Source organism: Carcharodon carcharias, chromosome 16 (assembly GCF_017639515.1).
Source record: "Carcharodon carcharias isolate sCarCar2 chromosome 16, sCarCar2.pri, whole genome shotgun sequence".
Taxonomy (NCBI): domain Eukaryota; kingdom Metazoa; phylum Chordata; class Chondrichthyes; order Lamniformes; family Lamnidae; genus Carcharodon; species Carcharodon carcharias.
The window spans coordinates 7638488-7665155 of record NC_054482.1 but is presented as its reverse complement, the minus strand read 5'-3'; the positions used below and the strand labels follow the sequence as shown (position 1 = coordinate 7665155).

General features: G+C 43.0%; 1 protein-coding gene across 3 annotated transcripts in view; it reads right to left on the bottom strand.

The window, feature by feature from the left end:
* nr5a2 (nuclear receptor subfamily 5, group A, member 2) overlaps positions 1-26370 on the bottom strand; it is a 189565-nt gene extending 163195 nt beyond the window's left edge. The window contains exons 1-6 of one of the 3 annotated variants that reach the window (XM_041208469.1): positions 26347-26370; positions 25301-25429; positions 20535-20683; positions 19887-20005; positions 18773-18914; positions 12612-13258 (exon numbers count right to left, since the gene is read on the bottom strand). In XM_041208469.1, the coding sequence (XP_041064403.1) occupies positions 12612-13258; positions 18773-18914; positions 19887-19991 (894 nt within the window). In that variant the 5' untranslated portion in view covers positions 19992-20005; positions 20535-20683; positions 25301-25429; positions 26347-26370. Of the gene's footprint in view, positions 1-12611; positions 13259-18772; positions 18915-19886; positions 20006-20534; positions 20684-25300; positions 25430-26346 lie in introns of those variants that run through there. The other 2 variants (XM_041208467.1, XM_041208468.1) reach the window with 2 other exon arrangements.
* Between the last annotated feature and the right edge of the window lie 298 nt (positions 26371-26668).

Sequence of the window (26668 nt, the reverse complement as noted above, 5' to 3'; positions counted from 1 at the left end):
GCACTTTGAAGAATCCAATGCTGAATTTTAAACATGGCTTCACCAACTGTCCTTCCAGTATGGGTAGAGGACTGCAGAAACCACCAGCCCATTAGAGGAAAGCAAGTGACTCCAATTACATCAATCGCGACCAAACATGGTACCACAAGGATAGTTACATTGCAACAGCAGGGGGGAAGAAAACAAAGACACGCAAAAAAAGACAATTGGATAAAGTAAGGGAGCTGCCGTTGCAGGGACGTTATAAATTCTTTATTTGTTTGTATAGTATTACACTGATTGTGGTAAGTGGTGTATCTGGAATTCCGGTTAGAAGAATTGATGAGAAATCAATGGGAACTGCCAGGGATAAGATGTAACCAGTACAGTTGGGTGTAACAGGCAAAGACTGGCCGCACGGCCAATTTCTACTTTGTTTCTTTGTACCCAGGGGATGGAACAGCTTCAATCACTCTCCCACAAACTCACGCAGTTCAGGGAGCGATCAGCATGCAGGGCAGCTTTGGCCAAATCACTACCAGCTAGAATCTCTTTAAAAAAAAATATTTTATGCTCCTTTACGTACGAGTTTTCAATTTTATTTAGCAATGTCTGGGGTGTTTCAGCAATTCAAGATTTCACTTGCTCTAAAAAGGTACATTTTTTTTGTTGTTGCAAGGTCTCACCCAGACCAAAGTCCTCTTTAAACTTTTAGAAGCAGCAATCCGAACACTGTGCAGGCGACAAACAGGGCTGCTCCCTTTAAGATGTGTGCGTCCGCGACTGCGCAGCGATTTTAAAGGGACAGCGCGGTGCAACAAACAAGCCGCGCACAGCAAAGATTAAAGAAAACATTGGCCTAAATCCGTAGATGCAATTGGTAAGTGGGATGTAGCTCCTCCTTCCTGTAAACCCAGGACAGCTTCTGTTAGAAGGTCTAATCCTGCAGTTTGAAATTGCCAAACCAAACTGAAGTAACCACAACTTGCAATTAAATTGCGCCCTCAGTACAGAAAAAAAATGTCTCGACGTGTTTCACGGGGGGAAAGAGGGGCGATCGGAGGCTGGGTCTCCAATGCGATCAAATGGGGGGGGAGGGGGGGGGGGTGCTTGCAGAAAGGCTTTTAAAGCTAGGGAGGGAAACTAAGATATGGAAAGCTTTGAGAAGTCAGCTGCAGAATTTTTTTTTGGTTCATTCACGGGATGTGGGCTTCGCTGGCTGGGCCCAGCATTTATTTCCCATCCCTAGTTGCCCTTGAGAAGGTGATGGTGAGCTGCCTTCTTGAACCACTGCAACCCATATGGTGTAGGAACACCCACAAGTGCTGTTAGGGAAGGAGTTGGAATTCCAGGATTTTGACCCAGCCTGTGAAGGAACAGCAATATATTTCCAAGTCAGGATGGTGAGTAGCTTGGAGGGGAACTTCCAGGTGGTGGTGTTCCCATGTGTCTGCTGCCCTCGTCCTTCTAGATGGTAGTGGTTGTGGGTTTGGAAGGTGCTGTCTAAGGAGCCTTGGTGAATTCCTGCAGTGCATCTTGTAGATGGTACACACTGCTGCTACTGTGCATTGATGGTGAAGGGAGTGAATGTTTGTGGATGGTGTCAAGCTTCTTGAGTGTTGTGGGAGCTGCATTCATCCAGGCAAGTGGAGAGTATTCCATCACACGTCTGACTTGTGCCTTGTAGATGGTGGACAGTCTTTGAAGAATCAGGAAGTGAGTTACTCTCCACAGAATTCCTAGCCTCTGACCTGCTCTAATAGCTACAGTATTTATTGGCTAGTCCAGTTCAGTTTCTGGTCAATGGTAACCTGCAGGATGTTAATAGTGGATGATTTGGTGCAGGTAATGCCATTGAATGTCAAGAGGAGATGGTTGGATTCTCTCTTGTTGGAGATGGTCAATGCCTGGCACTTGTGTGATGCAAATGTTACTTGTCACTTATCAATTGCAAGCCTGGATATTGTCCAGGTCTTGTTGCATTTGGACATAGACTGCTTAGGGTTTAAGATTTAAGAAAGTTTAAGGTTTATGTGCCTCTGACATTAAAGTGGTGAGGCCACAAGACATGACTATATTTCCCTGATGTTCAACTGGAAGAAATAAATAGCTTATCCATGATTTAGTTGAGACATGGATATGTCACTAGCCTAGATTCCCAACATGTTGGAAGCTATTACAAGGTGAAATTTTCCTGAATTGTCAGAGGGTTGCCAACCCTCCAAGGTTGGCCTGGAGTCACCACAAATTGAAAATCAATCTCCAGTACATTGCTGTGTGCAAACCCTGGAGGAAATGACCAAGATGGGTTTTTTTATCATGTTCTTTGAACATTTCTCTTTACCAGGTATGAAACTGGTGAAAATGGGGGATAAGTCTGTTTGGTTGACAGTCAAGCAACATCGAACTGGGGTAATCAGTCTTTTAGCTTTCCTATTGGTGTAGGAAAGCAGTATGTCACAAGGATGGATGTGCTGGCCAACAAATGGCTGGAGAGTGGGGGCATGTACTCTGATGAAACCCCCAGGAATACAGTTAATCACACTTGGCAACCTTATCAGGCATGGACCCAGAAAAATCTCCCCTGCAATGTCAGGACGTGTAAAGTATTGCAGCTTTCAAGCTAATCTATTGAGCTGTGTAAGAATAACATGAACTATGTGGTTTACCAATGAAGTTGTCACAGTTTAATATCAGTAGAGAGATTGAAAAACAATCTTTAACATCCTGTGGATCTCTTGTGGCTTTGCCAGTGAAAGGTCAAGACAAAGTGAGCTTTCCTTAAGCGGGACATTAGCGATGCTGTGGTGTGGGCGATCTGCTACTTCTGGAGCTTTTGAAGCTCTCCCTAGTGGTAGATATGTCCAGTTGCAGACACTGTTATTCCCAAGTAATGAGTGCACAAAATACAGGGTAAATTTAATAATGGGTCACAACTTGCTGGCAAAATAATGCTTACACTAATGGCCATTGGTATTAATTATACACAAATGGTACAGCAACTTCAGGTGAGAGCAGATATCTGAATAGTTGCAGGAATTGAAAGTTGTTGTCTGAGAAACTGCTATTTGTGTAAACAGCATCTCACTGTCTGCATCACTATTGAATTGCATTGTATAGCATCAAGTTACTGCATTTGCAGTGTAGATATGAACTAACCTCACCACAGAAGGTTAAGTCTCATCCATTTCAGTCAAAGTAACATTTTAACCACATGATAAGTGTTAATTACTGTCTGTCAACCAAGCTATCAGTGAAAATTAACTATTATAAGTGCGGTGTCTCATTTCTTCAGGTTTTAATTATTCTTGGAGAGTTAAAAAGCGTAAAACTAAAAAAAATTATTTTGTCTTTCTCTTTATCTCACCTTTCTTAATCCAATCTTTCCCTTCCTTTATTTCTATTTCTGTATCTGTTTTGACATTGAATTAATTTAATTTACACTTCCTTCACAGTCCATGTGCGGTTAATTTTATAATCCACCAATTGCATTGGTTAACAAAATGCACAATTGCTTGCCCTCTTCACTCGGGTCCCAGATGCCTGGTTTCCCTTGCTGTGATATTATCACCTTGTATTTTCAACAGCTTGCCAGACAAAAAGAGAAAAACTTTAGGGCCGTTATATTGTAATTATTAAAAATTTAAGTTTGGAAATACCACAGATATGATTTGAGTTAACAAAGTTAATATAGAACCAAAATATTGGAAGGATTTTTAAAACTGTAACTGTATCATTTATTTTAAGAGAGGCAGGCCTGATTGTGAGCAACAATGAACCTATTGATGACTGGGAAGTTAAATATAAAAACCTTTTAACCTGTGCTATAAGAATGTAAGAGATCAACTGCAGTACTTTGGCATGCTGCACTACACCAACACTTGACTTAAAAGTCAAATGTGTCAAAATGCTACACTATTTTAATATAAAATCTATCCACCGACTTCCTTGCACACACTGGAGGATTTATAGCATTTGGAAAGAGTGGGCCCAATGTTAAATTTGTTGCCCACACTCCTACCTCATAAACCAATTTAAATGCATTTTTTGAGCAACAAAATTATGTCTTTACTTGAGCAACAGGGGATGGCACAGGTCATTCTCTGAAATTGTTCCTGTTTTCTATTGAACGCTACTGTTATCAGAACAAATGTAGTCCTGCATCTGCTCTTGTCACCATGTCCCCTCTCATACAATGCTGCTGGATTGGAAGCCAGTGCAGGTCAGCGAACACAGGGACAATGGGAAGAGGGGACTTGGTGCAGATTAGAATATGAGTAATGGAGTTTTGGATGAGTTGAGATTTTTGAAGGGTGGTAAACAGGAGGTTGGCAAGGAGGGCATTGGAATAGCTGAGTCTAGAGGAGGATGAGAGTTTCAACAGCCAATCAGCTGAAGCACTAGCGGAGATGGGTGCTGTTAAGGAGGCAGAAGTAGATGGACTTTATGATGAAGAGGATTCAGGGTTGGAAGCTAAACTCAGCATCAAATAGGATGCTGAGGAACTGCATGAAACAGTGGTCAGTGAGGGGTACAGAATTGGTGGTGAGAGAATGGAATTTGTGGTAGGGTAGAGGATGATGGCTTCAATCTTCCCAATGTTTAATCAGGGGAAATTGCAGTTCACCCAGAACCAGATGTCAGATGACAACAACATTATATAGTGCATTTATCATAGTGAAACACCCCAAGGTGCTTCACAGGCTTGCAATGAAACAAAATTTAACAGAGCCACATAGGAGGCATTGGGACAGATGATCAAAACCTTGATCAAAGAGGTAGGTTTTAAGGAGCATGTGAAGCAGGAGGGAGCAATAAAAAAGTGGAGAGCTTTAGGGAGGGAATAACAAGTTGTCTGACAATGCAGAGATAGTGGAGGGGTAGAGAGAAGTGCTGGTGAAGTACAGTTGGGTGTCATCAGCTTGCATGCAGAAACTGGCATTGTTCTTTTAGGATTTTGTGTCAGTTAGGACTTAGATGGTATCACTCTTGCCTGCCTCTATGTCGGAACGTCATGTGGGTTCACATCCCGCTCTCTGGCATCAATCTAGGCTGACACTCTAGTGTAGTATTGAGGGAGTGTTGCATTGTGAGAGAAGCCATCTTGCAGATGAGACATTAAATCAAGGCACAGTCAGCCCTCTCAGTTGGATATAAAAGTTTGCATGGCACGATTTTGTGGAAGAATAGAGGAGTTAACCCTGGTATCCTGGCCAATACTTATCCTTCAATCAGTATCAGTAAAACAGATTATCTGGTCATTTATCACAATTCTGTTTGCAGGAGTTTGCTGTGCACCAACTGAAGTCCATGAGTTCCTCACACTCGTTGGAAATCAGGGTACAAGGAAAGAGGTGAGAGCTTCAAAAGATGTTAGTAGTGGGGAATAGATGTTGGGGATTAAACTAACCTCACTTGTAAATCCATAATCATACATTGCCATTGTTTCCCCCTCAATGGGCAGCATTTTGAATTTTGGGTCGGGATTCTGAAGTTGAGGGTCAAATGTGGCTCCCACCCCTGCACTGTGGTGGCAGCAATCACCCAACATTGATTTTTGCCTGGATTGGCCAATTTGTGGCAAGATGCTGTGCTCACCAACCAATGAAGGATGACAGGTAGGCTGTGGAAGGTAGTGAGCTTCCTATTGGCTCTCCAATATGGAAGGAGCTGCAGCACCACCCCACCCCCCCAATTGCAGGTAACGGAGAGAGAGGGCTCCTCCATCTTGAGATGTCCTTTCAGCACTTTTAAAAACTCAGTAAACAATGGCCAATGCTGCCAGACTACCATAATAAATGAGTTTCACCTTCACAGGTTGATCTGTGATCATGGATGCAGCAAGGCAGTTCTCTGATCAATGGCCCCAATTGGCCTTTTAACTACCTCAATTGGTTACCCACCTGGGGGTTTGAGGGAGTTTGGGGCATAATGATGCTGGCAAGTGATCCTGACATTACAGTCCACATTGCAAACTGCCTAGCTCTGTTCCTAACCCCATATCCAGACCAAAATCCTGCCCAATGTTTCATGCAGGTATACTCTGAATATATTCATATAAAATTGTTTTACTTTACATTTTCTAAATGTTTAACTTTTGAAATGAAATTGTGATTTACCAATAAATGCTAGCAGTGATATTATTTAAACTGCTTCTAGCTCAATTAATATATAACTAAAGATTCAATATTTCCCACCCTTTATAGTCCTCAGGTCAAGCTGTCTATTTAATTGATGGTAAGAAATATGTTCTTTCTATATCTTGTTCTACTCTTGCCAAGCATTGACAATAGCTGAGATGTTAGTGATGTCAGTGCCTTGCCAACAGCCCTTTTTTGTTCTAGCTTTGCAACTGGCCATTCAAAGATGTCTCAGAGTAGCTTAGGGTGGTCTGCAATCTCCATCTCCTTGTCTGCAAGAAAACCATTTGCTAGTATCTGGCACTTGCCCATTCCAGCACAGCCAAGATAGGTAATGTGCTATATGTCGTGCTACATGAGGTGCTTCAACATGCTGCATGACTGAACCATTTGACTTAAAACACAAAATAAATTATGTCAAGAGAAAGTGAAAAGGCTGGAATCATACAGCCCTTTTTCAAGCATGGATTTTTTCGCAATCCCATGAGGTGGACATTTCAGTAATTTTGCACTAACAGCATTCTGTAGGAGGTAAGCAAGGCAATAATTGCTATTTAGCTGTTAGCCTCCAATTAACATTATAGACCAAATACTGTGAAAGAAGCTAGACTTAAAAAACAGAGGCCAATTTCTATGCAGCAAGATCTCACAAACATGAGCTGAATGATCAGTTAATATGGTTTTGATGCTGCTGGTTAAGGGAGGTGTGTTGGCCAATACACATGGACAACTCTCTGCTTCTGTTCTTGCCATGTCACTGGATCTTTCATATTCACCTGAACAAGCAGACAGGACCTTGACTTATCATCTGATCTCAGTGGCATGTCAAACAACACAGCATTTCTAAACTGATTTCCAGCCTTGATTGCATGCTGAAATGCTGGAACAAGCCTTCTATCCACAAAGGCTCAGAAGTAAGAGTAAGAGAAACTGAAAAGGATGCAAACAGTCAGCCTTTAAGTATCTAAGTCTGTATAGATCACTCACTAACCAAAACAGTGCTAGAGAGAACCATCTTTACTGCAGTTGTTTTGTTATATTCAAGTCAATCACTGTAGCTTTGAATGAACTGATGGACAAAGCAGCATGTGTCCGAGCCTCTGCCAATACCATGCACAAGGTAGCCACGAGGAAGTGTGTAAGAATTGTCATTGTATTTAATTTCCCTCCCCCTACCTCACTGCTGCCTTCTGTGCAATACACTCAGCCTCCACTTAGCAGCTCCTTCCAATGACTGGCAGAGGTCAGGAACTTGCTCTATCCCACTACCCCAAGACACAGCATGTTACTACAGCAAAGTGTTGTCCTTTGGCAGCATGCCACTTAGCCATTTGTTAACCAAAACTACATTGTGAAAAATAAATCAGTTGAAATTTATTGGATTTGCAGCTGATAACAGTTCCTTCCAATTGAGTACGACAAGGTAATGAAAGCAAATAGAGTCACCAGCTGTATTTTAAGAATACAGTGCATTCCACTTATGGTCAGCTCTGCTTTTCCACCAGTCATTGTTGCTTTGCTCTTTATTTTCAACAGATCTTCATTAAATTGATTTTTAAAAAGTCCATAACAATAGTGTTTTGACTTAATGCTGCACCAATCTGCTGGAGTGTTCAGTTATTCCACTTGTTCGGTCTTAAACTGGGTTAAGAAATTGGGCTAGGGATGCCTGGTAGTGACCAGGGAAGCAGGAATTGGGGCCAGTAACAAAGTTTCAAACCTCATATCACTGATGGTGTTAAATGAACAAAGTATCAAAGGCTTGTTACAATTTTAATAAACGTGACACTTTTCATTGCCAATTCCCATCTATTAATACTCCGTTGCATAGAATGTACACACTGTATCGTTCTGGTGTCACACCAGTCAGAGACCTCAGAGCACGTACTTGCATCAAAACAGGAAGCAACATTAAAGCAACAGTTGTCCAAAACAGTTCATATGAGGGCAGAAAGTGAATGCCTCTTATGTCACTTGAGCTGATTGACACCGCTTTGGCTTCCACATTGAAAGTAACAATGGCTAGAGTACAACTGTCCTTACTGAAAACAGATGGTCACCAGGATGAACAACACTTTTGGTTTGGAGAAAGGAAAGAAGCAAGATTTTTATGTTTCATTTTAATGGTGAAACAAAGTTTCAGTTATTATTCTAGCATTCTTCTGGCCTGCTTACCATGGAGACCTCTGAACAGGAACAAGCCAACAGGACCAGAATGTATCCATTACAGCAGTTTATACTTATCAAGTGTTCAGCCTGTTGAATTATGCCTCTGAACATCGTAGAAAAGACAAGGGAGTTGATTTTGACTTTGTGGGATAGTGTAAGATAGTGAAATGGCAATTACTCCCGATTTTTATTTTCATCAAAGCCAATGGAAATAAAAGTGGTGAGTGATGGTAAACATACTGCTGACTCACTATCACCAGTTTTATATTATCACAGTCACAATCTCCCCAAAGAAGTTTAAGGTGGCAGACTGAGGTTGAAGAGAAATGCTTGTATGAACATTTTTTGAAGTTGGAGAGAGGAGTAACAGATCTTGAAATATTATTTTGGTAGCTAAAGGTTTGGCCTCCAATGCTGGAGCAGAAGGAATGGGAAACAAACAACAACCTATTGTCTAGCTTTAAAACCACATACTGTAAGGTGCACGGGGATTTAAACAGAGAAAGCAATCCTGAGCACACATAACCCAGTTGCCATTGTGAAACCAGGTCTGAATTAATATTCTGATCTTCCTTTGAACTGGTCATAGTAGGGACATCTTAAGAGGAACAATTCATTGGGACCAGAAAGAGGCAGATTGTAAGAGGTCCCCATGTAACTAATTTAGAAGAATACTGGAATATTAACTCAGACTTTATTTCACAATAATACTGAGGCAGGACTAGCCTCGTATTTTCTCCACTGCAAGCAGCAAAAGATTTCTGGTTGTGTTCAAAACTATGTTCTGTGGCACCATATTTTCAATTTTGCATCGTTTAAACAGAATTAACTCTTGAATCAACTACACCAAAACATGGCAATGTGGGAAAATCTCAATTATAGAATTTGGTGTTGATGATCCTTTGCCAGGTTATTTAGGCTCTGTGCATAGATAACATAATTGGTAAACTGTGAGTTATTTTCTTTAGTGGGCTGGAGACAGTTACTGGTTGATATTTGAAAGGATGCATGACAGGAGAGAGATTTTGGCATTGATGCTATTCCAAATACACGGATACTTATACTTTGCTTGCTAAATGACTGTCCATCAGACTTATCTAGTCATCCAAATGAATGATCTAGTAATCAGAAGTGAGGAAGGGGGAAGTGATGAGGCTGATTTTTGGTATGGAATTGTCCATCTTTAGGTATAAAATGGAAGAGGCAGAAGAAAAACATAAAAACAAATTGTCAACCTTACTGGTGGATTTAGCAATTTAGGCACTAATGCAAAAGCAAAATACTGCAGATGCTGGAAATCTGACATAAATCCAAAAATGCTGGAAATGCTCAGCAAATCAGGCAGCATCTTTCATCAGGTTATCCTACAGAAATGTTTCTCTCTCCAACGATGCTGCCTGACCTGCTGATTATTTCCAGCATGTCCTGTTTTTATTGTCAATTTAGACAATTCAGCACTCTTGCCACAAACAGGCAGAAGCCTCATTCACATGCTAAAATCAAGGTTTGACTCTGAAGCAATTTAGGTGCCAATCTACACTGCTATCGTTGTTTCCTCAACCCACCTACAAACTGTGGGCAGCACAGGTTGGAAGACATTTGCAGCACCACTTAAGCTTCAGTTGGATAAAACTGGAGTGGGTCTGCAAATCACTTTTCTTCCATTCGTTTTTGGAACTTTTAAGCCTTAAGGATTTTCATTAGTTCTGCCACATAAATCTGCTGCCCTCTTTCCACTCCCTCTGTTCAGCCTTAATGTACTGTGAGTTTGTGCCCAGTCTGATCTCCTGCCCTCCCGAATGGTGAGCTTTCTATGGCAGCACATTTAGCGTTGGCAGCTCGCCTGTCCCATTTAAATGATGACCGACCTCGACAGCTGATTAGACCATGGGGCAGGTAGAACAGTTACCTTGCCCACTGCTAAATTGATGTAAACCAAAATAGACCCAAATAACTCCAAATTCCTTGGTATACTGGCATGTGTATTATGGGCTGGGGAAGGACTAAGAGCTGGCCTCCCCGAAAAGATTTTTCCCCAAATTGTCTATTTTTGCTAGGCTTTCATGTGGATCATCATTCAATTTTTTAAAATTGGTTGGGAAAGATAATTGAAGTCCTGGTTGCTTTGAATGCTCTTCCATTCACAATTTCCTTCACTGCAAAATGATGATATATTGGTTTAGGTAAGTGAGAGGTGATGTTCCAGTGGGCTGACAAAGCAATTGACAGATTCTCTACCACTGCAATTTTCCTGTATCTGGTGGTATGAGACCTGTTTTATATCTAAATCAGGAACTGCATCGGTGGGTATATGAGGCCTCTGGGTTCAGACTCAAGGCTAATACTATCCCCAATTGTCAAGAATTCTAATAGCTGGAGTCGAGTTTCATTAGGGATAAAGGTTATTTTACATCCACCTGAGGGAGCCAATAGGGCCTCAGTTTAATATCTCATCCTTAAGATGAAACCTCCAACAGTGTAGCACTCCTTCAGCGATGCACTAAAGTGTCAACCTCACATTTGCCCTCAGGTCCCTGGCATGGGACTTCAAAACATGGTCCACTCATGAGGCAAGAAATCTACCCACTGAGCTGTGACTAACACCTTTAGGAGAGATCTGTTTAATGGGAGAGAACATTTTAAAAATTCCTCTCATTGCCAAATAAGAAAATATAAAAGGACTTAAATCTGGTGCTGACAGAAATTACTAGAGTTCTTCCCTCGATTACAAGAACAAATGCAATACCTGCTGATACAGACTCCTTATGTGCACTGTTTTTAAACACATTAGGATAGATCTGGACTCTATGCTGTCATGTTAAATGGCTGATAGTGAATCAACAACCCATTTTCCTTTGAAGTCAACTGAAATAGACTTTGGAGGTGATGCAAAATGAGTTCTCAACTCATCATCCCATTTTATTATAACACAGAGTCAAAAACTACCCCCATTATGTTTGTGTTAGAGGGTAGTCAGAAAGTCACAATCATTAACTTGTACATAAGGAGTATATACATATACAAACAAGGTTTGTGTATACTCTGATTTGAAAAGGATTTGCAACCAAGTTTTTCACTAAACCTGGTCATTCATGACAGCTGTTTAATGCTGCAACCTTGGTCTGAAAACTCAACCATCAACCTTTTGTTGCTAACCAGATAATATTCCTTTTGTAGTTAGCTTTGAGTCATGGGCAATGAATCGAGTGAATGATCATAACTTCATGACATGCTAAATTCAACATTTACCACCCGCAGACTAAATTTCCCATGTACTATTGGACAATTTTGTATAAAAAAGTCTGAAGGCAGTGAAATGTCAGTTTTTGAGCACAGCTCAGCGATAAAAAGAAATCATTGAACTTCAAAGTCAAAAAAAATTCTCTAGTCATGAATGACATGTATAACATAAAATGGCCAGAACGATGAATTTTTCAGAGTTCTGCAGTTGAAAACTATCATGATAAGTTACCTACAAAATATATTTCAGGCAGGTTTTTTTCCCCAAATGCACGACTTAATTTTGAAACATCTTACATTTGCATCAAATCTTTGTCCATTATTTTAAAAACAAAATACAGATGCATTGGCTCTAATTCCACTTGTGCAGTTTGACCACCTGAATTCTAAATAGTAACCTTAAGCAAAATCCACTTCTGATATGATCTAAATCTGACAGAAAATAAGATTTAAAATGCACAGCGATAAATATTCCTCTCTTTGATGATCTTAGTGAAAAGGTAGATGCAAATACAAACTAAGGAACACTGATTTAGATTTATGCCTGATATGTAGCTGAAATTAGCTCAGGGTTCAAAATACATCTGATTGTGCTTGCATCATATGATGATACAAATCCCAGAATGGCAAATTATCACTGCAGGTTTGAGGAGGATATGATAAGTTAACCCTGTGCCATTCAGATCAGGATAGATTCTAAATCTGAAACGTGCACTTGGGTAGATTTCCATCTGTACCACCTAGATATAAAGTATTGCGCTGGGTGGAATGCCAGAGGGGAAATTGGGATGGGAAACTGCATACCTACGATGGATTCTGCCAATGGAAGGAGAATCAAGTAGTTTTTGTAATCAGCGTGTGTCTCTTCCCCTCCTGTTTTTCCTCCCTTACTCTTCAACTGGGCAATAATTCTCACCCAGGTGATACAGATGAAAGTCTACCCCATTGTATTGAAAATGTGCCTTTAAGTAGCCAGCTCTTTTAAAATGTCAAATAGATAATAGATTAATGGAGCATCAATCTTCAGCCATTAAGGCACAACATTTCTCTCAATAACTTTGTAATAAAATATTAGAATCATACCTTAAGTTCTCTGAAGAATATGCTGCTTCGAGCCCACTCAACAATGGAGAAAAGGGTCTGATCTGCCATCTTACACATAAGCCCAAAATTGTTGAGCTTTTCATGTTTTCCCCTGCTGGCCTGTTCTTGCTGTAGGTAGGCCAGGATCTTGCCCTGGACCTGGGGTTCATCTGGTTCACACTTCAAGAGTTCCACTATAAGATGTGGGATACTAGATGGAGAGCTGGTCGGATAGGTGTCCATGTAAGAATAGCCCATTAGAGATTCTGGGGAGCTAGTATAGGGGTCAGGATATTCTGACTTGATAGTACGACTTGGATAAGGACTATAGGTCTGATAGCCTTGCAGACTGCCATGTGTTGGCATTGCCATGCTAATTGGAGATGTTACAAATGGGCTTCGGTCATAGTCTGTTGGTGGCAAGGCAGGATGGTTTAGAGGTAGGCCTTTGGAGGCTGAATGGATGTTTTGGATAGCAGAAGATATCGTCAGGTCTGTTGGCATTGTCTGCATCACCTGAGTCATGGCTTCTAGTTTAAGTCCATTTGCTCGTATCAGAGCTTTCTTCTGCTGTTTCAGAGCCCTGTCCCTCTTGTACATTGGCCCAAACTTGTTTCGACCTCCACGCATGCGATCAGCTCTTACAGCTGTGGAATACATACATTATTAAAAATCAGTACTTTAAGTGATACACAAACAAGAACATGTATATTCATTCTATAAAATTCACGTTATTTTGATTTGTTTCTCAAACATTACTTCCCTAAAATAATGAATGAAAGAATAAGGAAATAAATATTGTGCACTCAAGGCCAAATTAGTTCCAGATAATTTGTAAAAGTTTTTATTAAGAACAGAAAGTGCTAAATACTCAGCAGGTCTGGCAGCATCTGTGGAGAGAGAAACAGAGTTAACGTTTCGAGGCTGTAAGATTCTTCTTCGGTTCAGTTCCAAAGAAGAGTCATACAGGCTCGAAACGTTAACTCTGTTTTTCCCTCCACTGTGCTGCCAGTCCTGCTGGGTTTTTCCAGCACTTTCTGTTTTTATTTCAGATCTCCAGTACCTGCAGTATTGTACTTTTATTGTAGGTGTTTATGTTTTGTGCATCTCCAAAAAAAATATGAAGCATGTGAAATTAATACCTACTGGCAGTTATGTGGATCTTACCATTATACTTTACATACCGATTGTTATTTCATGTTGAAATAGAAATCTTTATTCCACAGAAAATGTGTCCACAAGCTTGTGCTTCAGGTCAGTTTACATTCATGTGACAGAAGCAAGCATTTTCAGACCCGCAGTCACACATGTGACTGTACTTTAGGGATTTACATGTACTAAAATATCACTGTACAGTTCTGCTCTGAATTGACTGAATAATCTTTACGGGGCAAACAACCTTCATGTTCAATAACGGCAGTAAGGGAAAAATCAACACAAGGAAATATTGATGTATGCTGCGCAAATAAATGAAGAACAGGTTCTTAGTATGACAAGGCTCTGTAACAAGCCCTGTTAGTGTCAGAGGCCTCTTCTTTAGAAAGTAATCTAATTTTTCAGAATATTCTTTCATAGATTACAAAAACTACAGTATCTATCTGAAAAAAAGGGATTACCCTTACATTACATGCATTCAAATGCTGCTTATATGATGAAAAGATCCTATTAAATAAAGAGTTTTTACAGTGATTGCGTTCTTCTGAAATTTCCTTAATCAAGTGTTACTTTCAAACTTTTTAATTTGTTTCAGGTTCAACGTACTGTTTTCTAAATCACTGCACCAATCTTGTCATTAGAGGCAGAAAATATTTAATCTCTATTTACAGTTCCTTTAACTATTTGTACTTGTGTTCTGCCTCCTCCTTTTCTTCTTCCTTCTGCTTGAATGGTGCTATACAGTAGCCATATATTAGTAAAGCCCCATTATAGTATTTCCCATGTGAAAATAAAACAAGCTCATTGAGAGCCCCGATGTCATTGCAATATCTTCTAATATCTCAGGAATTAAAAAATAATTAAAACAAATCCAATGCAGCAGATGCCTTGGGATTCGTTTTAATGGTCTCTGTCACAGTAGTGTCTGTCACCACTGAGCACATCTAACAGCTACTGAAATATTCTCACTGAGCCAGTTTTAACTATTGGTGACTAAAGAAAAACAGGAACCTCTGACAGCTATATGACATGTTAAGACTGCTGTGGCTTATACTTGAGGTTACAATTGGAGCATTTTATCTTAGAGATTAGTGCCACATTAAAAATTTATTACAAGCCTTGTGTATCCATTATAAGAAATTTTGACAATTAGAGGTTCAAACATACATGGTAGAATGCAGACCAGTAACTAATTGTGAGTACTCTTGGGAAAACATCCTTGGCTTCATGAAGTCTGGTCAAGTGCTTTCATTTATGTGCCTATAATAGCGTTCATTTGTTCTCAACATATATTTGCCATCAAAACATCTCGGAATATTGCAGTGAGCAAGCCTAAATGTAAAATTTGACTACAATTGTGGAATTCCTGTAATGGGATATGCCTGTATGGTGATATAATACAAGATTTGTATAATTCAGATTGTAGAGATTCTGAAAAACAAAGCCCTTGGAAATAGTACTAAAGTGTTTTTTTGGTTAAATCTATTAGTTTTGAATGTTTACAGAAGAATTATTTCGAAAGGTTTTGAGTACAAAGGTCTAAGCTAACACCCCGGTTTAGTGCAAAGGGAGTGCCAGCCTGCCATAAGTGTCATCTTTCAGATGAAACTTTAGTCCTAAGCCCCATCTTCCCTCTCAGGTGGATGAGATAGGTCCTGTGGCAGTATTTTGAAGACGAGCAGGAGAGTTACCCTCAGCATCCTGGCCAATGTTTACCCCTCAATCAACATCACAGTAAGAGATCATCTGGTCATTATCACATTGCTGTTTGTAGGATCTTGCTGTTTATAAATTGGCTTCTGTGTTTCCTACATCACAACAGTGACTACACTTCAAAAGTACTTCATTGGCTGTACTTTGGGATGTACTCTGTTCGTGAAAGGCACTATTTAAATCCAAATCTTTCTGTCTCTATTTATTTATGAATAAGTTGCCAAATTATACATGAAAAGTGTTGCATTGGAAGCAAAGATTTACAGGTGATATCCTTATGGGGCTGAGATATAAGTGACCATGATGATGACAACGATGAAGTGCAACCACAAATAACTCCAGCAGTGTTCCTGAATCTCACCCTTGATTCCTTAAATACTTGAGGGTTAAATGTAGTCAACTGAATGTCAAATGATGTGTATTGATATGGAATGAAGTGGAGAACCGCAGAGAGATGTAGAGTTTTAAGTTGACATTGGGTCATGGGTGAGGTGGAGTAGCATGCACTTGTAGGGAGTGATGTACATAATTGTGTAGGAATAAGGTGTGATAGACCAGCATCAAGGGTGATCTTGTGGTTCAGTTGGTAGCCCTCCTGCCCTTGACCCAGAAGGCCCTGGGATCAAGCCCTCCTACAGAACTTGAAAATGGTCATGGAAAGAGTGTTCATAATGTGGCCCTGGTAGGGTGTTAATCAGCCTATGAATCCATCCAATACTTCACACTGTTCTCCAAAGGAGAAAGTGTTAAGATATAGGACAAGCAAAATTAATATATAATGTAGTGTGATGAAGAATAATGATCTAGGAAATGTAAAATGGTGTACACGGGGTTAAAATGTTCTTCAGCCCATCATGCAGAATGGCAATTTGTGAAGTTCTCACTTTTTATTTTTTGGCAAAATTAGAAACTTTGACAGAACTATCACTCCTTTACTGAACAGGGAAAATGGACATGAACACATTGACACCCCATGATGCAGTTAGGGTAGGATGGATAAGATGGTTAAATTGATGCAGAATGAAAGGGGATGGCCTGGTGTGAGAAACAGTGATGTGCCAAGACATGGAAAGATGTGAAGACTTCGAGTGACCTTGGTTTGGCACAGTGCCTGACATCGCATGGAAGTGAAAGGTGATAGGTAAATGATGTTGGATAATTTTGAGTGAGAGTCCTGACATTTGTTTTCAGAGTCTATTTAAACGCATGGAATTCTGTTTCTGATCGTTTTGGTGCAACGATGATTCATACCTGATTCTGATCAGCAAACTACAGGTTAGAGCTATAACTTAAATAATAATAGGCCCTAATATTCAGAAATTAACCGTCAAAATCGATTTTCTTTCATTTGGTGAGCTTGCAACTTGTGATTCTCACATATTCTTTAGATGATAAGTCTTTTTGGACTCTTCAATAACGGTAGTCACTCAGCTGACCATCTACTCTTTCCAATGAAAACAACTAAGTTCCTTGATGGCTCACAACTCCTGTACTGAATAGATCACCGTATCATTAAATCCCGCGTCTACATCCTGCTCGATTTAACACTTCATGGAAGTATCACGGTATCAGGAAGGTGCCAGCCAGGTTCATCCCTAGATTATCTGATCCAGAGCGGTGCTGGGGATGATCCAATTCGCCTCCATACCCCTTGGATAGCAATTAAGGAATGGGAAGCCTTGGAAGGGAAGATCTAGGCTTCCTGCTCTCGGTGCCTCTTCAGCAGTTCCTGCTGGCAGTCCACGATTCTGGATTTCAGGTAGGGCAAGATCAAACACGATTTTGTTTTTAAATGCTTCAGCCCCATGGTCGGGCACTTGAGGTAACGGCGCACCATGTGCCTGGAGGCAGGGGCTGTCTGTCAGCCATGGGAGCATTCCCCAGTAAGGGGTCATGGCCTTGAGGGGAGAATGGGAGCTGAAGGAATAGACGTCAGCAGCAAAAATTGGCGACCAAAAGGGAAAGCGTCATTAAAAAGGACAGAACGCTTTCCGTATTAGAAAATTCCGGTGAACTAGAGGCCTAGATATGATAGTGATATTGGACTTATTATCAATTATAAATCAAAAGTACACGAGTACACTTTATCAATTACGTTATAGAAGGATTAAATACCGTTTTCAGAGATCCAGTTGAAATATTTATTCTGTATATATTCCCGAATCCATTGTCGCTATGGCAGTATGAACTGGGCTGCCCATTGTCTCAATTTAGAAATGACCAATTTAATTACTTAGATTGGGCCATGAGGTTGAGTGATAATGAATTGACAATAATACAGGAACTGGACTGTGACATTCACAGCCAGCATGTGAATAGACAAATGGTAAAGCTACAATCAGCCCCCTCACAGTTTAGAAAGGATTCTGACCCAGATAAGCTGCAGAATGGTAACTGAGAACCACTGAACAATTGTCCTGGAATGAGCAATAGTACTGCCTTCAGCTACTGATATTGAACCTTCACACAGTAATATATATATATATATATATTTGTGTGTACGCTGAAGATTATATGTGTTGGTTCCAAGTTCCCGTTGACGTCACCCTTTATATAATCACTAATTGGTGGTGTAAGAACATTGATTTATCAACTTGCAAATCTAGTTTAGATATTTTGAAATCAGATAACATACTGATATGCTGATATGATTAAAATCAGTTTTAGATGCTTTTTAAATAGATTTTCAGTTCCTGGGTAACTTTAGTGGCCGCTGTCAAATGCATCGGACACATCGGACAGAATACAAAGTCCCTCCTAGTTCTTTTTAGACCCACTTATTTGAGCGGAGCCGCGCATCCCGCCCCTTGCTAGCTGTGAGTTAATGTCTGGATTATGGTAGTTTCGTGTAAATCCAAACACCTGGACTTTTTAGGGAGAGGGGGATGAAAGCGCTCGCTGTGCGGATTTCCAGTTCTGGTGCAAATACAATAAGCGAAAACAGTCTGTAATTCGGACAAACCAGCTCCCTTGTAAATGCTGATGATTAGATTTTAACTTCACACTAGATTCTGTAAAATATGATCGAAAGCCTTGTCTTTTTACGGCGCTAAGAATACTCTCTAACCAATTCAACACAATTATTAATATTTAGAATGAAATCAAATTCTAACTGTGTCCATATTAGATGTCTGTACATACATTTTACCTGAACGTCTTTATTTAAACCTTCCCGTGTGATCTAGATTGTAGCCTCCTATGACCCCGGGAAGTTAAATCACTCCAACCCCCTTCCTAAAGTAACTGAGCCAGCGGCAGAGATGCTCTGGTTGCATCTGAAAGTTACCCCTTACCTTCCAACTTCATCCCGACATTCAGGCATTTCTGAAAGCGGCAGTAGGGACATCTTTTCCGCTGTGTCTTGTCGATCGGACAGGTCTGGTTTTCTATACACGTGTACCTTTTGTTGTTTTGAACTGTGCGTTTGAAGAAACCCTTAGAAAGAAAGAGAGGGAGAGGGAGAGGGGGGGCGAGAGAAAGGTGAGATAACTATTTGGGACGCCGGCACATAACCAATTGCATCTTTTCCCTTCGGGGTGTGGGGGGGCTTGTTCAATAAAACCCTCGCCATTTCGGGAAGTACCACCTTCGCTGAAGAGGCACCTACTACCCCCTGCCATTGAAACAAATCAAATATAAAGGACTTTACTGAGGAGGGTCCGACTGCTGGCGATAACATCTGAGTAATGTTTGAGTGAGAGGTGTTAAAATCCGCCCCAGGAATTGAGCTGTTAGGTGCAGTGCCGAACTCCCAAATTGTGGTCAGGAAGGAATGGACCAATATAGCAGCAGCAAACAGTCAAACCGATGGATAGATGGTCTGGCGTTGGTGGGGGGGGGGTGTCCCTGACAGTCACCGCTTGCGAAAAGAATCAAAAAAAGGGTCGCTCAAAGCCCATGCCGGCCCATGGAAATGTTGGGGGAGAGCGTCTCCTTCAAATTCAGCTCCCAGCTGAACCGGATTGGAATCTGTAGGCCATTCTCACTCTCACCAGTGGCCCACATGTTAAGAGGGATGGGGTGAGGTGCTGGAAAGTCCAGGTCTTATCCAGGCGTTACCCTGACCCCCACCCCCAACGCCGCCCCCCCCCCCCCACCCACCCCTCTCCACTCCACCCCACCACCCACCTCACCGTCTCTGAAATGAGTGCAGAAGTGGCGGCAAGAACGCTGGAAGCAAATGCTCCAAACTTCCCACCTGCGACTGTGAGGGACAGAAACTTGCCAAAGGGGAAAGGGAGATTAGACTGAAAGTGTGTTAAAATAGATCAAACATTGCGGGGTGGAGGGGGTTGGGGGTGGGGGGGGGGGGGGTGGTGTTGGTGGAATAACTGCACTGGTCCTCGTTGGATCGCGAACGGTCAACAGAAAAGGTGCGGGAGGGGGACCGAAGCCGGCGCCACTAACCTTGCAGCTCTCACAGGTGAGCAGGCCGTAGTGATAGCCCGATACTTTATCACCGCAAACAGGGCACAGCTCGTCCAAATCTTCATCGTAGGCATACTCCATCATCTTAAACTGGGTGGCTGCGGGAGAGGGAAGAACAGCGCACTTGTTCAGAGAGCACAGTGTGAGGCACACACACACACACACACACACACGCACACGCTCACACAAAGTCAATTGTAATGACACCGCGCCGGGGTGTAAATCAGTTCCGCTATGAATACAACATCGATCGAGAGTCGGGCTGGAAGGGGGGATGCACACGCGATTTATTCCTTTCCCTCTAGACACTTAAGAACTTGGGAGCGTCTAACAGCAGCCAACATGATGGGAGTAGAGGGAGGAAGCGATTGGATGGGAGGGGAGGGGAGGGGAAGGGGGCACTTTGTACCTCAAGCTAAGGGGGGGGGGGGGGGGGGGGGGGGGGGGTGGGGGGGTGGGGGGTGGGGGGGGTGGGTGTAGTTGGTGTCATGATCATTTTTTTTTAAAAAAAGGGGGGTTAATGACCATCACATAACAAGAGCTGGAATCTTAATACAGTTTTAGTTACAGAAAGCAGGCGTAAGAGAGAAAAAAAAAAGCCGAAACGTGCAGGTAATAGTAACGCACCTTGTGAAACTGACTGACAAAAACTGGTGTGTCCTTCTCTCAACACTAAGCCCGTCAATTTCAGGTCACTTTTTTTCAAGAATTCAAACTCGGGCAAGCTGTATTGGTTCTCAGACTGACTTAGGTGCTTGGCGTCAGCGGGTAGGTGACTGCAATAAAATGTAAATAACTATTGAAAGAAAACTTTATGGGGGGACGAGATCATGAGAGAAATTCAGACAGCTTCTCGATGGGATTTTTTTCTTCATTTCCCCCACCCCACCCCCTCCTCCCCCCACCCCCACCCCGGCCAGGAGGCGTGTGCGCTACACAGGACAAGGGGCTGTAAGAGAGAAAAAAAAATCCCAGAATGAAGTTTACCTACGGCGCTCTCGATCTATGGAGGTAACCGAGAACTTTGGGCTGAGGGAAAGAAAGCACATGGATCCCACCTGATTGCAAACGAGACCCTGCAATATTTAGTTCCTATCTTTGAAACTATTCCAGCACGCTTGTTTTTCTTTTAAAAAAAACGTTATTTTGTTGATTGGTGACAACTTGAGGCGGGATATAAATTCTTACTCATTCCTAATTTCATTTCCCCACATGTTCTTCAGCGTTGGGAAGTAACGTCACATGTCAGACTCTGCATTGGACCAAGCGGCTGGGCTGTTTGTAGAGTGAAAGTTAGAAAACCCCAAACAGCTAAAGCAGTGCAGTTTACACCATGCCACTAGCCTTGGCAGTAACGTGAGCAGCCCAGTGGTCATTCTCATATTGGATTACGTGACATTTAGTAACTGATCGTTATTTACGGCGAACACATTTTTAAAACCAACTAGAAACTCACCTTTAATGCCCTTTATTATAAATTGCCAGAACCTCACCTCTAATAAAGGCCCTTCTTTATACTCTGCCAGAACCTCACCTTTAATAAAAGCCCATTGCAGTCAGCCAGAACCTCAACTTTAGTAAAAGTCCTTCTTTATACGCTGCCAGAACCTCACCTTTAATAAAAGCCCATTGCACACTGCCAGAACCTCACCTTTAATAAAAGCCCATTGCACACTGCCAGAACCTCACCTTTAATAAAAGCCCATTGCACACTGCCAGAACCTCAGCTTTAAGGTCTTTCTTTCCAAAATGCCAGAACCCCCCCCTTTAAGGGCCTGTATTAAAAGCTAGCCGAATCTCACCTTTAAGGCCCATCATAAGCAGCCATCACCTCACATTTACGGCGGTCCAGCAGAGAAACGGCCAAAAGCCGAGCAGCATCACATCGGCCGCAAAACTGGACCAAGAACTGCCTCAGAGAAACGTCCCGGCCGGCTGGGGGTATGGGAATACTAAGATCTGTCCTCTGGGTCTACTTGCTTGGCTGCAGTGCCAAAGATTGTCTGGAATTTAGTTCATTGTCAGGTCGGACACTGGATCATTTACAAATGCAACCAGAGGAAGCCTCGCTGGATTTGAAAGAAAAGTCACGGTCCATAAAATAGATTCCTGCTCACATCAAGTATAACATTTCCCATTGTACCTCTCAGCTGAAACATTTTAGAAACGTCAGTTCAATGCGCAGATCATACAGTAAAACGTTCACTGCCTCTGTTCCATACTAAACGTTTGTCCGGGTTTCATCCGAAAGCATTTTCTTTCAAAGTACATATATTGGAGATTTCTATTTACTGACAGCCTCTGCGAATCAGCAGGGCTGTCCTGAACTGAACGAGTGTTTGGTGCTGAGTGCTGTTATTGATCGGAAACTGATTATTGGGAGAGAGAGAGAGAGAGAGAGAGTTAGAGAGAGGATGAACATCGCTCACTCCACAAAACTTTCCCCAACTAGACCTGTAACGCACTTGGCCTGCCTGATGTGGTTACGAACAGAAATGTACAGCCACAAATGCGGATCTCTTGTTGGGGGTGGGGGGGGGAGAGGTCTGGTGTGTAATGTTCACGCCAGTTGGAAATATTTCGATGCCCTCTGTAATTATTGAAACATTCGATGCTTAAACGGGTCTAATCCCACCACCCCCCCCCCCCCCCAACCCCCCCCCCCTTCGGCTCCGGGCAGTGTTGACGGTTTAAAAGTTCACATTCTTTTTTTTTTTAAACAAATCTTTTGGAAAGGTGAAATGTTAACTTTGCTTCAGATGAAAAAAACAGAACTGCTGCTGGACTTGAGGGACCCGAGGAGTTTCAAAATCGAATCGAAGCGGCGGACTGTATATGAAATGACGCCTCTCATCAAGTCTGGGCTATTTCAGGTCGTTCGTTCTATGTGCAAGTGTCCGCGATCCGCTTCAACCTCTCAAAGCAAATCTTTCTCAGGTGAGATGGGGGGTGGGGGTGGGGGTGGGGGTGGTGGTGTTAGAGGTTTCGCTTGGGAAGTAGAGGAAAACGGGAGAAAGCGAATCGACCCCCCCCCCCCCCCAATTTGGCGATTGTCTTTCCCATCGACTTCCAATTGTTATTATTTTTTTCCCCCACTACAAATGACAGGCTTGGTTGAGATTCAGCGTGGAGGCGCTTCCTTTTCTAAGCAGATAAACCACCCCCATCCACCTCCCCCCCTCCCTTCCCCTCCCTTCCCCTCCCTTTGCTGTTGCCTCGGCTATTTCCAGCAGCCTGTGAGCTGCTCTATTTCTGGGCCCTCGTTATTTATATGCTTATTGTAATATTCTGAATTAAAGTGGTTGGAATAACACACATGCGCACGTGCAGCCCGCCAAACAGGTGTTTTTTTTTTAAAGCAAGTGGCTAAAACTGGGCTGAGCAACCCCCCCCCCCCCCCCCCCCCCCCACCTCCCCAGTGAGGTTTTGTAAAGGCAGACACTTCACTTCCAGACACCTGGCCTTTTCCCCAGTTTCCCTAGTCCCTGGAATTCAAGCGATTGGATTCGGCGTCACGGAATATCCAAAAGTCCAACCGAAGCAGACCCCGCTGCGAAAACGGGAGAGAAATTGACCAACACCGCGATGCTCCGTATGATGAGACTGAAGGTGAGACTAAAATACTTGGTGCAGTGAAAGAGAAACATTAAGAAGAAAAAAAAAGAAATAAGTGAACAAATCTTGGAATTGTGAGTAGGCTTGGGTGATATTCTCCTGCCCAGTCAGGTCAATTCAAAGACGGAGAGTTAAAAAGATGTCAAAACGCTGTCGGGCAGGGTGAAGAGAAAGTGCAGGTTTTTTTTGGGCAGGTTTGGCTAAAGTACAGTAAACGGTAAATGGCCACCCTACTGTAAGCAGCAAGGCCTCCTGTCTCTCCCGTCCTTGTTACCTCTGATGTCTGAACACTCGTTGGAGCCGCGTGTTTATGCACAAAGGCCCAATGGGCTGCACAATGCAGTGTCCCACTCCCGAGTGTCCCATAGGAAGTCCCCGTTCACTTCACCAAGCAGCCACGCCGAGTTGGCCCACTCACCTAACCGAGGGGTCAGCTATTCCGCATTCGGTCCCCGCGGCGGGACGTCAGCCCCAGTTATTTCTACACACACACACACACACACACACATGGGGGGTTAAGCAGCAGGGGAAAGTTGCCTGGAAATATGGACAGTCAGCGGATAGAGTTATACGTCGCGCTGTGATTTTTTTTTTAAAGAGGACAAATGATGGTCGCACAACGATCTCAGGCCTGGGAACAAGAAAACAAAGCGCGCCTTAACTTTTAGTTCCAATTTATCCACTAGCAAGAAATGAACCTGACAGCAACACGTCTCCCTGTCTATGTCAATGTTCACTTCATGTCAAATTAATGTCGGATTCTGATTTTTGTTTTAAATTTCAGGAACACCAGAGGCTCTGTATGATGATACCCTTGTCCTGATTTGACGGTCTACAGGATGTTAGCCTGCTCTGTAGACGGGACTTGTTAAAACCCAACCAGCTGGCAGGGGCCGATTCATCCAACATGTCAATATTCGGCGCGACCATAATACATCCGTGTGGGTTATTTTACTGTGAGCGGCGACGCTTTTGACAAAGTGACATTTGAACCCTCCATGTAACTAACTACACAGGGTTCCTTCCGCTCTTGTTGTGAAATTGGTTATCTAAATGTATCCTTTCTCGGTCATCCTGAACGATTCCACCCCACCTCCCCAAATTTCAAGCATTTCGCCGCTCAGCACTGTTGCTGTCTGGTCAAAGCGGCCCAAATTCTCGTGTAACCCCAACCTGCTGAGTTGCAAATCACTTCTGCTCCCGGGAGTTGAGCTTCAGCACAAGTTAATTCCACGCTCACACACACACACACACACACACACACAGAGGGGGGGGGGGGGGGGGGGGGTGGAATTAACTTTTCTTTTTAGCTTGTCAGTTTGTAAAGGGGGCAGTGAATGTGCACTCACACCACAGCAATCCACATTAACATCAACTCAGTCAATGGGAGTCAGCAGCTTGTGTGTGGCTCACCCCACCCCAGCTCGGTCTCTGGTTTTGGCACGGCTGGTTTTCCGAACACCTCCACACCTCTTTCTGCACTTCAGGAAGCATTTCGGATTCACAGGGCAAGGGGGGGGGGGGGGGACACGCAAATATCGACTGTCCTCTTAAGGGTCTTGAACAGGGCTTGAGCGCAATGTTTGCATATTCTTCCTCACATGCGTTAGTTATAATACCTGATGCATTCACCGTCAAACACTCCCCCGCCTCCCCTCTTCCCCCACCCACCCCGAGTCCCCCAAGAACCTCGGTGCCCCCCCCTCCCCCCCCAGATGAACGGTTTGTTTAATCGATGAACTGATCGGGTTGCTCAGTACAGAACGCAGCTCTCTTACCGTGCATTGTTCCTGGCATCCGATCCCCATGCGAGCGAGTAATAGCAATGGATTCTGCCTCGGCTTTGGGCAGCATGACAGTGCTCCCGGGCTGGCTGGGGGGCGACGCTCCGTCCAGTAGCCGAAGACCTGAACGGAGAGAGAGACACAGAGCGCAATAGAAACAGATTGACTTGACTTGCGGATGAGGTCGAATGTAACTTGAGCGAGCACTGTGTGTGTGTGTGTGTGTGTGTGTTTGTGTGTCTGGGTGTGTTTTGTCAGCGTGTGTTGTAGGAAGAGTCAGGACTCATCGTTTGACCCCCTTCCCCCGGATCAGACTGACACGGGCTCATTCTAGCCTGTCTAGCAGATGCATTGAGGGCTTGGCTGAAGTTCCAATCTTTCCCTTCCTCTTCACCCGCGCTTTCCCAGCCTTGATTACAAGCGACCTGGAGCCCGCAGACCAATAGGCTCTTTGGCCGGACCCAGCGTCAGCTCGAGTGAACCAATAGCAAAACACTTGGGGCCAGGAGCGCCTCCTGAGCCCGCCCCCCTCTCCCCGCGGATAATATCAACATTCCTCCAGGAATAAACAGTTCAGAAAATCAAATCGGATTAATATCCCTTCCTAGCCCTTCCTGTGCTTTACACAGCATCACTGGCCGTTCACCACAATCCAATTTTACATCCACTTGACAAAATCCCCAGATCTAATGTTATTATTCGATGCATGACATGTGTCAACACAACATCTTGCAGGAAGTTTTAACAAGGCCATACCCGCCGCTAAGTAGAATCCTAAATGACAGGACATCTAGTGTGTTTGGCGCAGTTCACAATGGCTGGATAGAGTGAAGTGTGGATCTGACAGTCTGGCCTTGGCAGCCGCCGTTGAATGATGCGTGACCCCCAGACCCTGGCGGGACAGCAGCGTGGACCCGACTGCAGCGGAACAGCATGTTATGAAGTTGGGGGCGGTGGGTGAGCACAGAAACCGGGTTCATTTCGTACAACGGGAAACCGGTTGGCCCCACAACCAATTTTTCACCTCAGACGATTCGTACCTGCTATTTCCACAAGACCTGCTCGGGCTGCACTATCCCGAATGAATCAAAAGAGAGCCTTTGCATCCCGGCCTTCCTGAAAGTATCTGTCCACAGCTCATTACATAGATGTGAGTCAGTATTAGTTGCAAACACAGACCACTAAACAGGGAACGGGAGAATAACTTCAACCTGATTCTTTTTATATCCCCAAAAGTTTGGTCTTGCAGGATCCTTAACGTTATTACTTGAAAATAAAGTAAGCACGCCAATCAGAAAACGGTGCGGGAACGCGGAATATTTTTGAGGTATTTCTGGCGTAATTCGGGAAAAATCAGCGCGC